Source organism: Camellia sinensis, chromosome 6 (genome assembly GCF_055761805.1).
Source record: "Camellia sinensis isolate YWXY chromosome 6, ASM5576180v1, whole genome shotgun sequence".
Classification (NCBI taxonomy): domain Eukaryota; kingdom Viridiplantae; phylum Streptophyta; class Magnoliopsida; order Ericales; family Theaceae; genus Camellia; species Camellia sinensis.
The window spans coordinates 90,569,952-90,583,360 of NC_138966.1; the positions used below are offsets into that span (position 1 = coordinate 90,569,952).

Consider the following 13,409-nt stretch of genomic DNA (forward strand, 5'->3'; position numbering starts at 1 on the left):
GTGGAGCAGCTTGAGAAAAATTGGGGAAATCAGTTTTTGCTTCCATGGATACTCATAGGTCCCATAAGAATGAAGCTCTGATACCAATTGTTAGTTTTTGAGAAGAGAAGAAAAACAGAGAAAATGAAGAATAGAAATTGAATGAAATGAAAGAATCAAAGCAGGAAATGATAAAAACTGATATGATGCAGCAAAGAGGAATAATCTTCATTCATTCTGGTGCATTACATTTATAGTAAGAATATCTGAACTGAAAAGATAATGAATCCCAAAAATTACGGTAACAACCAAGATTTCTGATAACACTAACAATATCCTAAAGAATAGGACTTATTGACAGGAAAAACAAATTCTAGTTATTGACTGAAACTAATCAAAGAAAACTTCAATGTGGCAATCCTGAAGCAAATTATTAAGGCATGCTAAGATGTTCATTGATACTTGGTACCTATTACACAGTCTTGGGTAGAACTTACCCAAGATTGTGTAACATCATATCAGAGCCGAAGTACTTAAGGATGGGTAGGGTGCGTGTCCCTGGCTTGCACGCCGCAGGTGCTATCGAGTGAGCATACATCATATAAATACAAGAAAATTATTTATACTATGTCATATATAAACTGCTTATATACATATATTTGTGTTGACTTTGAATGTATGTGTACAGGTTTATAGTTCATGTATATATATATTTATCAATTGGTAGAAGATTAACATTAACATGTGGTTTTTTTTTTTTGGGAGGGAGGGGGGGATAAGTATAAGAAAATATTCTTAAAAAAGAGGCACAAAAGGGGTACAATCTATATACAAAAGAAAACCTATATCATTTTATATATCAAAATCTTCATTTACATAAATATGTCTCTGTGGATTAATGATCAAAGGTCTATGCACATACGTAGTGGTTGATAGCTCATGTTGATAATGGTTAATCACTATTCCTTGTGTCACTTTGTTGATCCGTAAATCCTTTCAACTGGAGTTACAATGAGAGTACAAAATGAAAGTGGGAAAGTGAAAGATGAAATGAAAAAAAAAAGTTGTTTGAGGTTTTCGGTGAAAAGCGGAAAGGAATGATGGGTGAAAATAGGAGTGGATAGGCTCCCTTTTTAAAATTTGTTTTTTTACAGATTTTCAACATCATTAATTCTAAATTTTTTGTTAGGTAAATTAATTGAGTTTATGTAAGTAAAAAAAGTTAAAGGAAAGATAGTTTAAAATGAAAATGGAAATCAATAAAATATGCTGATGAATTAGTTTGATATGTCACTGATTCTAACTCAATAAAAATGAACAAGCTATTGAAATTTTTGAGAAGGTACAAAGAAATTATGTTCGATAAGCCTGATATTGTGGACGTATATCATTGATGCTAAAGATATTCCGGCCGTTTTTATTTTAGTTAGATATTTTCAAATAATTTGTATCACTCATACCATATCGCGATATTCAAATCATTGGAAACAGTCAAATTATGGTTACATTCTCATAATTATCCTCTAGCTTTTAAATACTTTCACAGATACATTGTGAATTTGTGACTCTAAAGTAACAGCTTGCGGTGAGTCTGTGACACATTGCAATACAATCCGTGCAACAAATAGTTTTCTGATGTTCATTTTCTTCATTGAATGATATGACAACTATGTCAACAAAATATCAAAAAAAAAAAAATCTTCCTCTTTCTACTCATGCTTCTAATTTTGTACGAGTACAAAGACAAATTTAGTTTCATAAAATGAATTTCTATGCGGTTCTCATCTCAAAAACTACATCCCCATAAATATCGAGCAAACAAATAGATAAGAATGATATGACAACTTAGGAGGAAATAAGATCACGCAGATTTTGATAATAAATAGATAAGAATGATATAATAACCTCTTTTTCTCTTTTCCTTTCTAAATCCTTTCCCAAATCCCCTAATAGTTTCACACATCTTTTCTTTTTTTCTTTTCAAATCTCTTTTAAATCTCCTAACTAAATACATCGTTAATAAAAAATCAGATTGATTGTATATCAATACGCACGTTATTAGATCTTTGTTGTGCCTTGATATAATAACAACTGTTGTGGTGTGCCTTTTTTTAAGAGCCCATCCCATGTTCACATCTGTGATCTATACGGCTCATTTTGTAAGGCATGTCATCTAGATTATTTATGTAAAAAAATGAAGTTAATCAAACTTTGGAAGTTATATGATCAAATTACATTTGTTTTATCAAAGTAAACTTCAAACATAATTTTGCAAATAAATCATTCATTCATGTTAAAAGAATAGCAAACCTGCATTTGAGCAAGATCAGTGCTGACAATGAAATCGTCTGCACCAAATCGGTGTTTAGCCTCACCTTCTTTAGATGGGGAGGAGCTGATGACAGTGACATGGTGACCAAAGGCCTTGCCAAATTTGACAGCGACATGGCCGAGCCCTCCGAGTCCAATCACTCCGAGCTTTTTAGGAGGGGAGTCAAGCTCAAGCATGTTGTTGTCCTTCAATGGGCAGAACACAGTTACACCAGCACACAACAATGGTGCTGCTGCATCCATTGGTAGGTTTTCTGGCACATGCACCACATATCTGTCCACCCAATCCAATTACAGTCACAACCAACCACATTTAATTTGAATCACACCAAGAGAACTTAAAGAGAATTCAATGTTTTACTCTGCTATATACACGGAATTAAATTATGGAAAATTACTAAAATATTTAATGTGTGGAATGTCTATGAGACCCACAATAACAACTATTACAGATATATTTATTTTGTTTGATTCTGTAGCTGTACTACCACTTAAATTTGTGGATAGATGCCTTTGTTGGAAACACTCATAATTTTTGAATTATGTTTCAATTTTTTTTTTACATAAATATAATAAGGGCAATGATATATAAATCTAATTCAAGAGCTCTAAATAGAGCTCTAGTGAGTTGGCAAGTCAAAAGAAGATGAAAGACACCAATAAAAAGTAATAATAATTACACATGAGCTAGTGTCACATAATTAGAACTCTTATTTTAGAGCTACCAAACATTTTTTTATGTAATAATTGTACATTCTTTTAGAAAAGAGGGTGTTGAGATATTTGGAGAATAAAATAAGGGTTTTGATACAGACCCTACAAAACTCAACCCGCACGACCCTCACGCACGTGTGTGAGAGAGAGGGAAAAATAAAATAAAATAAAAAAAATACATACTTATATACATGCCTTGTCCACATCAATTGGGAGTCCTGGAGTCACCAATTTTGGAAGTCTCAAGCATTAATCATAAAATACTATTATTGACCCTTTCAACATATTTATCTTAAATCATAAAACATTATCCAAAGTATTTGAGAGATTCTTTGTCCTCAAATCGTTCTATTCTCTGTCCAAAACATTCATAGCCAGTTGAATCATGCCTCAAATTTTTTGCATCTCGAGATTTTCACGTGATTCAAAAGTTGTGTGAGTTTAGACAGAGAGATTTGGGGGATAAAAAATTGTTGGCAATTTTTTCATATATTTTTTCGTATTGGGTGGGGAAAAACAGGGTAGGGTATAGGCCATTTACCTGTGATCTACAACAAGCATTTTGGAGTAGCCACCATAGGTGATGCTACCATCCCAGAAAATGCCATTGTATGTAAACTGAATCTGGTCACAGTAGTTCTCCTGTGAGTCCTTGCAGAACTCGCATTCCACTTTTATATACAGCCATATAAAATGTGTTAATGAACTCAATTATTAGTGGAAAATTTTCAGTAATATATATATATTTTTTTTTTGGGTTGTATGTGAATCAAATGTTTTCAGAGAGGGATTAGTTTTACCAACATTTTGGTACATGCATTACCATAATTAATATAAGAAAAATTCTTTTCATAACATATTAATAATTAAATTATTTCTAAAGTATGAGCTCTATTTATTTTGTTCCCAATCTTTTAATTACATCAATTCAATCCCCAACTTATTCCATTTGTATTTGAACCGTCCCTAATGTTGTTTTCATTCAAATTCTAACCATATTTTGTATAAATTTAGACAAAATTTATTTGCTTCATTTATAAAATTTAGACCAAAATGACACTAGGTCCATTTACTTCTGTTATTTTAGCAAAATGCATTTTTCCTATCTCTATGCATCCTTCACTTAAGAATTATCAATCTATGTCCACTAATCAATCTTCTTACAAATCTATAAAGCTGAATATCAAATCCCTTCATTTAAAATCCACACACTTATCAACATTCATTAATTTTCATCACTAAAATTTGAGAGTGTTCTAATTTCGTTTTAACATTTTGTCAAACACATGGTGAGCAAGAGGGTGGAAAACAACAACAATAAAAAGCATAGACCAAACAACAGCAACAAATAAACTACCAACAACAACAATAGTAACATCATCACACACAAACTAATTGATTAAAAGAAAATTAGAATTGAATGGGAGTACGATTAAGAATCATTATGTAGAACAATAGAAGAATGAATTGGATTTAACAGGGTGTGCTCCAATGGTTGAGAGAGAGAGGAAGAAAGGGGAATAAGAAGGGGAAATACCAAGGTGTGCTCCAATGGTTACTGCGAGCGAGAAATAGAGAGAAAAAACGCTGCTCTTGGCGAGATGGGTTGTACTGTCGCCGTTGAGGAGGTGGTCGTATCGTCGCCGGTGAGGAGGTGGGTGCTCGTGTGCGACAGTGGTGGCCGGTAGGAGGGTCGCCTAATATGGAGTGAGAGAAAGAGAGAGAGAGAGAGAGAAGATCGATGATAAGAGAGTGAAATAGGAGAGGGCTATGTAGGGTAATTAATTAAGGACAAATGCCGACTAAATTTTATTAGTAGCCAAAACGTTAACCAACAGCAACCAAACATTATTTTAGTCGCTAAAAGTAATAATTTAGCGACTAAACATTTTAGTCGGTAATTAATTTCATAAATCCCGCCAAAAATTCAAATTTTCCCTCTAAATATTTTAATTCTTTTGCGACTAAAATATTTTTTAGTCGTTGAAAATCAATTTTTGGCGACCAAACTTTTGGTCGCCAAAAGTCTGAAAGTAAATTTTTTATTTTTCATTCGGTGACTAAAAAATTTTAGTAGCCAAAACTATCTATACAACGACTAAAACATTTTTTAGTCGCTAATTGTGATCTTTTTAGCTACTAAATTTTTTTTAGTCGCCAATAATCAATATTTCTCAAATAAAAAAAAATTAGTAGCTAAATGTTATACATTTGCCGACTAAAAAAAATTTTAGTCGCCAATTCGACATGTTTTGGCAACTAAATTTTTTTAATTGCCAAGTTTGGTCGCCAAAAGTGTATTTTGTTGTAGTGAATGCTCACTATTATACTAGACTGGTGTAATATTTCGTCATCACATGTATATTTGGTTGACAAATGTTTGGCTTGTCTCCTTTTATATCTGATTATATATTTTTAAAATCTGGTTTAAGAAATTGCTACTGATTGCATTCAAGTTGTTCCTCCTTTTTAATTTTTATTTGCCATTTGTAATAGATTTTGATTTTGCCTTTTGCTTCTGTATGCCATGTACAAAAACATCAGAGATGATCGTGATCCTATTAACTTAATTTTTGATTCTCTAAGTTTTCATGAATTAGGATCTTTGGAGCAAACTCTTTGGCTCCATTTGTTTGGAGAGTTAGAGGGAGGATTGGGATTGGTAGTGAGGTGAGATCCACTAATATTGTGTTTGTTTTGAGAGACGGGGAGAGGATTGATAGTGAGTTCCAGATTATGATGGGCCTCCCCAACGGGATTCAGATGAGCCTCAAAAACTTGGCATTAGAAAAATAGTCCGGCGGACTAGAAATTTTTTATTTTTATTTATTTATTATTTTATTTTTTTACATGTTGGGCATTTTTTTTGAACATTAATGTTTAATTTTTTGTACTTTTTGTTAAGTAAAAATCATTATTTTATTTGTTTTATTTTTTTTGGAAATTTTTTATTTTATTTTTATTTTTTTTAAATTTTTTACATGTTAGGCATTTTTTTTAAAAACATTAATGTTTAATGTTTTTGCATTTTTTTATTTGTTTTATTATTTTATATTTATTTTATATAAAAATAATTTAACAATCCCTACACTAACAACTATTATCAAAACAAACATAATTTTATTTAATCCCCTCACTATCAATCCCTTATTAACAATCCCTTCACTATCAATTCCATCCATTTTACCTCTGAAAACAAACGGAGCCTTTGGATTTTTCATTATTATTATCTTGCTGCTAATCTGTCAGTTTCAATTCTATGTGAAGCAATATTGTCCTTACATGTTTCAGGTTTGTCATGAGTCTCCTTATTTGATTGAAGGATTTGAGGAGAGATTTAGAAAGATAAATGGAAAAAGTAGGTGAAATGTGAATAAAACATACTTATATTTCACATAGTTTTACATACTTTTTCCCTTTTTTTTTTCCAAATTTCTCTCCAAATCTTCCAACCAAACACATCATTAGGGAATCGGGACATGGAAAGTCTCTCCAAGGTGGCCTGTCAACAAGGGTTTTGCTCTCATCTTTATAGTAGATAGCTTCTATGTTACTACTTCCAAGGATAAGAATGTGGATGTTAGATGTTTTCCTAAAATCATGGCATTTGTAAATAGATTATTTCCTTGAATTGCAGTTATTGATTTCTGATATGTGCTGTTAGGATCACAAAGAAAGTATATATCTAATTTAGGATTTTTGCTCAGATAGTCTATGACATGATTGAGCTATTTTTATGTCCCAGTCCTCGTTAATTTGCCTATGACTCTGCTTCATATTTTGCAGCTAGTAGGAACTGATCACTGCGCCTTCAATTCCACACACAAAGCTTTTGGCATAGATAATTTTCGTAAAATACCATATGGGGTCAACGATAATTATGAGCTTTTTTGGTTCTTAGTATCTGCAAAGTTTCCTTTTTCATGGCCCGAGTCAGTATACTTTCTAATTCATCTATGTATAGGCATCGAAGAGAGGATGCATCTAGTTCGGGATACGATGGTGGTGAGTTTCTGTGAATTTGTACTTTGACCATTGAAAACTAACTGTATTTGTTAAATGTTTGTTTTCTCAATTTCTATTTGTTCATCCAGGAATCAGGCCAAATATCTATCACCGATTATGTCCGAATAACCAGCACTGAATGGTATACTTTCTCTCTGAAAGCTTGGATTATGTCTCATCTCTATGTGAATTTCTATAATGCTCCCTCAGATGCCAAATTTAATTCATAAAATCATGTTTCTTAACAGTTCGGTCCCACTAACAGATTTATGGTAAACTCGACATGTGTCGGACACAGACACGCGCTAGATACACGTCAGACACACTGGAAAGAGTTGGACACGCTGGAACACTTTGGACACGCTGGAGATACTCTAGGAACTCGCTTAGTACTATTTCTTTCAAAAAAAATTATAATTTTTAATTTTTATACTAAAATAGCATACCTAAGATTGATAAATTTGGTAAAATTAAATATTTGACATAAAATACATATTAAATATTTAAAAATATACATATAATACAAATATAAAAATATATGTTTTGAACGTGTCCCTAACGTGTCGTGTCCTATATTTTTTGAAAATTTACGTGTCTGTGTGTCCGTGTCGTGTCACGTGTTCGTGTCCATGGCTGTGCTTCTTAGATGGTAAATGATTTAAAAATTTTCATTTTGGTCAATGCCAGGATCTTTAATATATATCCAAGGAAAGGAGCAATCCTTGTTGGATCAGATGCAGATATAATCATATTCAACCCAAATTCAAGCTTTGAAATTAGTGCCACTTCTCACCACTCTAGATTGGACACGAATGTCTTCGAGGGAAGAAGAGGGAAGGTAACATTTTTTGTAATTGATTGTACCATGTGTTAATAACCAATCAACTTTGGTAATTAATTGCATTGTGAGGAGAGAATGGAATTGAAACATTTTGTTTTATTTTATATTTAAATCTGAAAGGCACAAGCTTAAGGAGAGTGCATGGATTTATGATCTCTGCAAAGGGTAATTTGCTATACTGTTGCTGATTGTTCTTCTGATGCTTTCCAGCTATCTGAGTTATGTGCTCCTCTTGTTTGATCCATATTCCCTAAAGTTTTTGAAGATAAATGCTTGCCTATGGTTTATTTGGTAAATTTTTGGGTTTGTGAGAACTATAGTGTGAATGTTATTCTAGTTGTTTGGATGCGGTAATTTAGTGGGAAGAATTTTTCACTTTTGATTTTTCCGTAATGTATGCCATCATTTGAACAGTTGAGATTGGCTGCACTCTACCTGTGACATATCTCTCTCTAATTCGTATACAATTCTATTACAATTTTGGAATTAGTAAAATACCTTGCTTTTAGTTATGACTAACTAAAATTTTCTATTCACCCAAAAAAAAAGAACCAAGGTTGCGTTTGGTAGAGTTTTCTAAATATGATTTGAGAATGGAGTTGTATTTTGAGTTTGTGAGTTTTGAAATTATGATTTGAGTGTAGAAAATTTGTTTGGTGAAAGAGTTTTGAAAAGAGTTTTGAATTGAGTGGGGAATTTTTGATGTGTCATATGATATTTGATACAAAAACTTATAACTCATAACCAAACACTTAACTCAAAATTCCATTAAAACTCATAAAAAAATTTTAAAAATTTAGAAAATATTTTTTATTCAATATATAAAAATTAATATGGGTCAAATGCAAAAAAAAAAAAAAAAAATTTACACTGTTCTGGTCAACCGACCGGACGACTGGTAGGACGTCCGATGGGACGACCTGTTAGTTCAAATTTTTCTGCCTTCGACCATGTTTTCAAGAATAAGTGTGGAATTAATTTTTGAAAATCGAAAACAAATGCTATGCTGAAATGGAGCTCTGGTAACGTTCCAGAGCTCCACCAAACAGAGCCCAATTTTCTTTAAGAAATTTCCCCTCATATTATTTCATCCCTTAATGCTAAATGTCATTCAATGCAAATGTGAGTTCTCCTTAGATGCTCTGTTTTTATGTGGGTTTATTAAATAAAGCTACATAAAGTAAAGCCAAGTTGTTTTGCTAATAGCTTTGCTGATTGTTAATCATGTGAAATTGACACCGTAATGAATAAACAAGATTGTGTCGTTATTCCACAAGTTTTGTTTTTACCTTTTTTCCATTCTTACTCTCTTATTGCTCACCGGGAAGTGCTACAATGGGCACCCCTAAAAATGTGCACATTGTAAGAAAAGTTTTGATTTTTGTGGTGAAAGTTATGAATCTTTGTAGTAAAAGTTATGAATGATGAAGTTATGATGTGCACTCCTAAAATTATGAATTGTAAAGTTATACTTTTTGTGGTAAAAGTTATATTTTTTGCGATGAGCAAAAAATTTACTTTTTGTGGTAAAAATTATATTTATTTGTATAAGATGGATACCGTATGCACCCTTTTTGGGGTGCACATAGTAACCTTTTCCTTGTTCACCTCATATGAGTTTGCATGCTTATAGTTTCTAATTTGTTAGTAACACAAATGTGATTGTCTTGTGGAATATTAGCGGTATTGCTAGAACTGTTATATATATATATGGCCATGGCTTCTGTCCAGTCCGATCCCGGACTGGACCGTGCTGTTGGGCTCGTGGGGGTTCACTACGGGTCTCGTTTTGATAATCTGAACCGTTCAATGTGTAGAACTCGTCGAGTACTATACGTCTGTAAAAAATCACGTTGATCGGATATCGATAGCTATGTGAACAAAACAATTTTTTATCAACCGTTAATTTTTTCACCGTCCATTTTTTTATACAAAACTAATTTGATCACATAGCTATCGATATCCAATCAATGTGATTTTTTACAGGCATATAGTACTTGACGAGTTCTACACATTAAACAGTTCAGATTTTCAAAACGGGACCCGTGGTGGGCCCCCACGAGCCCAACAGCACGGTCCAGTCCGATCCTGGACTGGGCAGAAGCTGGACCCTATATATATATGCATGTAAATATAGATATTTTTCTTTTTTATAGGTAAAGTTTATTAGAATAGGCATTGAACAGGGATGCTGCCTATGTACATCTTCAATTGTTGCTTTGGTTGCGTTTGGTATAGCTTTTTAAATATGATTTGAGAGTAGGAATTATATTTTGAATTTGTGAGTTTTAGAATTATGATTTGAGTGTGGAAGATTTGTTTGGTAAAAGAGTTTTGAATTGAGTGGAGAATTTTTTATGTAACATATGATATTTGATACAAAAACTAACAACTCATAACCAAACATATAACTCAAAATTCTATTAAAACACATAATTTTTTTTAAAAACTCGGAAAATATTTTTTTCAAATATAAAAAAATTAACGTATGTCAAGTGCAACAAAAAAAAAATTGTACTGTTCCGGTCAAACGACTAGACAAACCGGTTAGGCCAAATTAAAAAAAAAAAAAAAAAATTGAAAATCGCGCCTCAAACAGTTTCTGCAGAGTTGTGAAAAATTAGTTCCAAATACCTATCCAAACATCATATTAAAATGTGGGGATAGAATCACAGTTTGGAAATCGTTCCAAACACAGCCTTTATTTTTTAATGTTTATTGCACGATGAATCAACACACCATTACAATTGTCCATGAATACTGCAACTATAGATAATTTGATCTCAATTTTTAATAACAGTAAATGGTGTCACTCATGGATTACAAATGTCGATTCCTACTTTGTGCCAAGTTCCAATGATTTCTTTTCATGTTTTCTCAGGGAAAGGTTGAAGTAAAAATTGCTGGAGGAAGGATTGTCTGGGAAAATGGTCAACTGAAGGTTGCCCTGGGTGATGGAAAGTATGTAGAAATGCAACCTTTCAGTTATCTTTTTGGTGGAATTGACAAAGCAGATGCATAGTACCTCTCTTCTCTCCGAGCTCCAGTGAAGTTATTCAAAGCCACAACTTGACTTGCAGGTTCAATTACTTTCACTATTTATGATAGCTTTTCACAAACTTATGTTTAAGGGATTAAGTAATGTAGAGCTTAAGTTCGTGTAAATACAAGGTCAAATAATAAAAAAGAAACATAGGTATTGATATTGTATATCCTGTTGTAAAATTTATATGCATTCATAATATAGGATTTATGTAATAAATTCTGTTATTTTGCTGATTTTTTGTTTTTATTTTTTTTAATATATCAAGAAATAAACTACTTATCTTCCTTGCTTTTCTCCTATAAAAGCATTCAAAAAAGAGTAGGAGCACGATACACACAGCTCACTCAAAGTTAACAGAGGTCTTGATCATGCCTACCATGACTAGTGAACTTGTCTCGCTCACAAATACAGGCACAAAGTGCACTATCGAATAAAATATTATTAAAATCCTCAGAAATGTATAGAATTTGTCGGATATTTTGGAAGTCAAGGCCTAATACAACAATTAAGGTAGGTCAGAACATTCTTTTTTCTCTGCACAAAAAAAACGTACATATGAAAAGATTAGATCGAAGAATATGACAACACGTGTCATCTTTATCATTTTTTTTCTTTTTCTCCTTAACATATTCAGGCATGTTTTAATCCATGTGCATCGGTCAACCAAGGGGATATGGATCAAAACAGGACCTGAATATGGTATGTTATTAATTGGGAGAATCATCTTCCTACATAATCATCATAAACATAATGTAGTAATTGAAAAATGCAGTAGAAGAAATATAATATACAAGACACTTGAAAATGAAGTCTTACCACAACCGAATCATCATGTTGATGCTCGGGTTGTTTTTGAATGGGCTGATGCTCGGTCTGTTTCTGAACGATAAGCTCTTGTTCATTTGCAATACTATGGCGGTTGAAGTCGTTCTTGTTCTGTTTCTTATTAGCACGAGCTCGAGAAAACACCATAGAGTAGTCGGTATCACCAACCTTGTGATCCCACCCTCCAAACTGAGGAACCGACATCCTAGTAGGTTTCTGAAAATATAAAATATCAAACAATTAATAAATAATATCATCTTTCAAAGTCATAAAACTAGTAATTTACAATGTGCATATTCAAACGAGTAGTCTTTGTTGAATGTGTATGAATAAAAATCTATCAATTACGATACTTGAGCTTGCATTGGCCAACATCCCCTTGGTTAGTGCACATTGCCGAATGCAATTCAAGTATCGCACGCTGACAAGGTAAATATTGTCCCTAATGTTGGATGTTATAATGATGCTTTGTGAACTACGGTACTTGAGCTTGCATTTGTCAGCATCCCCTTGGTTAGTTCACATTGACTAATGCAACTCAAATATCGCATGCTAACAAGGCAAATATTGATGATCCGTTAGCTATCATGCTAGAGCTTTCATTGGTCAATATCCCCTTGGTTAATGCACACCGACCAATACAACTCTAGTATTGCATGTTGAAGGGGCAAATACTGTCCTTAATGTTGGATATTATATTGATGATTTATATAACAAGATAAAAGCAAGTTATGAATGGAATTGATAAAGGGTGGTCTTGATTAACAACCCTGCACAAAGCAAAACAATTTTACATAGGTGAGAGTTGCTGCTAATCAGATGTAAAGTAGTGTAATAAAGAGTTGCCTCACATAAAATAAAAAAAATATTCAATTTGAATGGTTATACGTGATCTTATGGTCGTTTTAGTGCAAATTTTTTCAAGTTAAAAATTGATAATCAAATTTAGAAGTTAAAAACATTCCTCTAAATTTCAGATAATCAGTGTTTTTTTAAACTTTTTTTAAGCTATAATTGTCCCCATAAACTATAAGCAGTACCAAACATTCAACACATTTCCAAAATAAAAAAAAAAAAGTTACAAGTAGCTTAAATAAATTGGACTAAACATGACATGACTATAGAATTGTATCAACAACATTGTATTAAAAAACAAAAAATAAAAAATAAAAAGAATTTTATCAATTTTCAAAATACTTCAGCAGCTCAACACTTGCATGTACACAAACATTACATGCAATGATGCAAGTGAAAGTGCAAAATGATAAGTATAAGAATGTGTAATAGATGTCAAATGACGGTAATTAATATAATGACAGACATGAATATAAATTTTAAATTCATATTTCATGCAAATAAGCAAAGGTGAGAACAAGGAAACTATGATAATGCATATAGCCCTTGATAGAGTCGTATCAAAAAAAAAAAAAAAGATTCATGTAGCCGATCCTACTTGATTGGGATACAAGGCTTAGTTTGATTTGATTTGATTATTGAAATTACGTATAAGAAAAGTACCTTGTCGCATTGACAAAAACAATTTTAAAAAAAATGTAACAAAAAGAAAAATGTACACAATTGTTAAATTTTTCCGTCATTAAAAATGTCTTTACACAGTCATATAAAATGTTGGGGGAAGGGAACACGAGAAGAAAAAAGAGTATTTTT

The 13,409-nt window shown here is 32.3% G+C and overlaps 1 protein-coding gene and 1 pseudogene across 1 annotated transcript; one reads left to right on the forward strand and one right to left on the reverse strand.

Annotated features, from left to right (window-relative positions):
* Positions 1 to 727: 727 nt before the first annotated feature.
* On the reverse strand, positions 728 to 4,803 carry LOC145792769 (putative cinnamyl alcohol dehydrogenase 6). The gene is made up of 3 exons (XM_082874188.1): positions 4,562 to 4,803; positions 3,566 to 3,695; positions 728 to 2,584 (listed from the first exon to the last, which is right to left on the reverse strand). Exons 2-3 carry the CDS (start codon positions 3,583 to 3,585, stop codon positions 2,260 to 2,262), a joined length of 345 nt encoding a protein of 114 aa, XP_082730314.1. The 5' UTR covers positions 3,586 to 3,695; positions 4,562 to 4,803; the 3' UTR covers positions 728 to 2,259.
* LOC114274270 (dihydropyrimidinase-like) lies at positions 4,626 to 10,943 on the forward strand (annotated as a pseudogene).
* Positions 10,944 to 13,409: the final 2,466 nt, after the last annotated feature.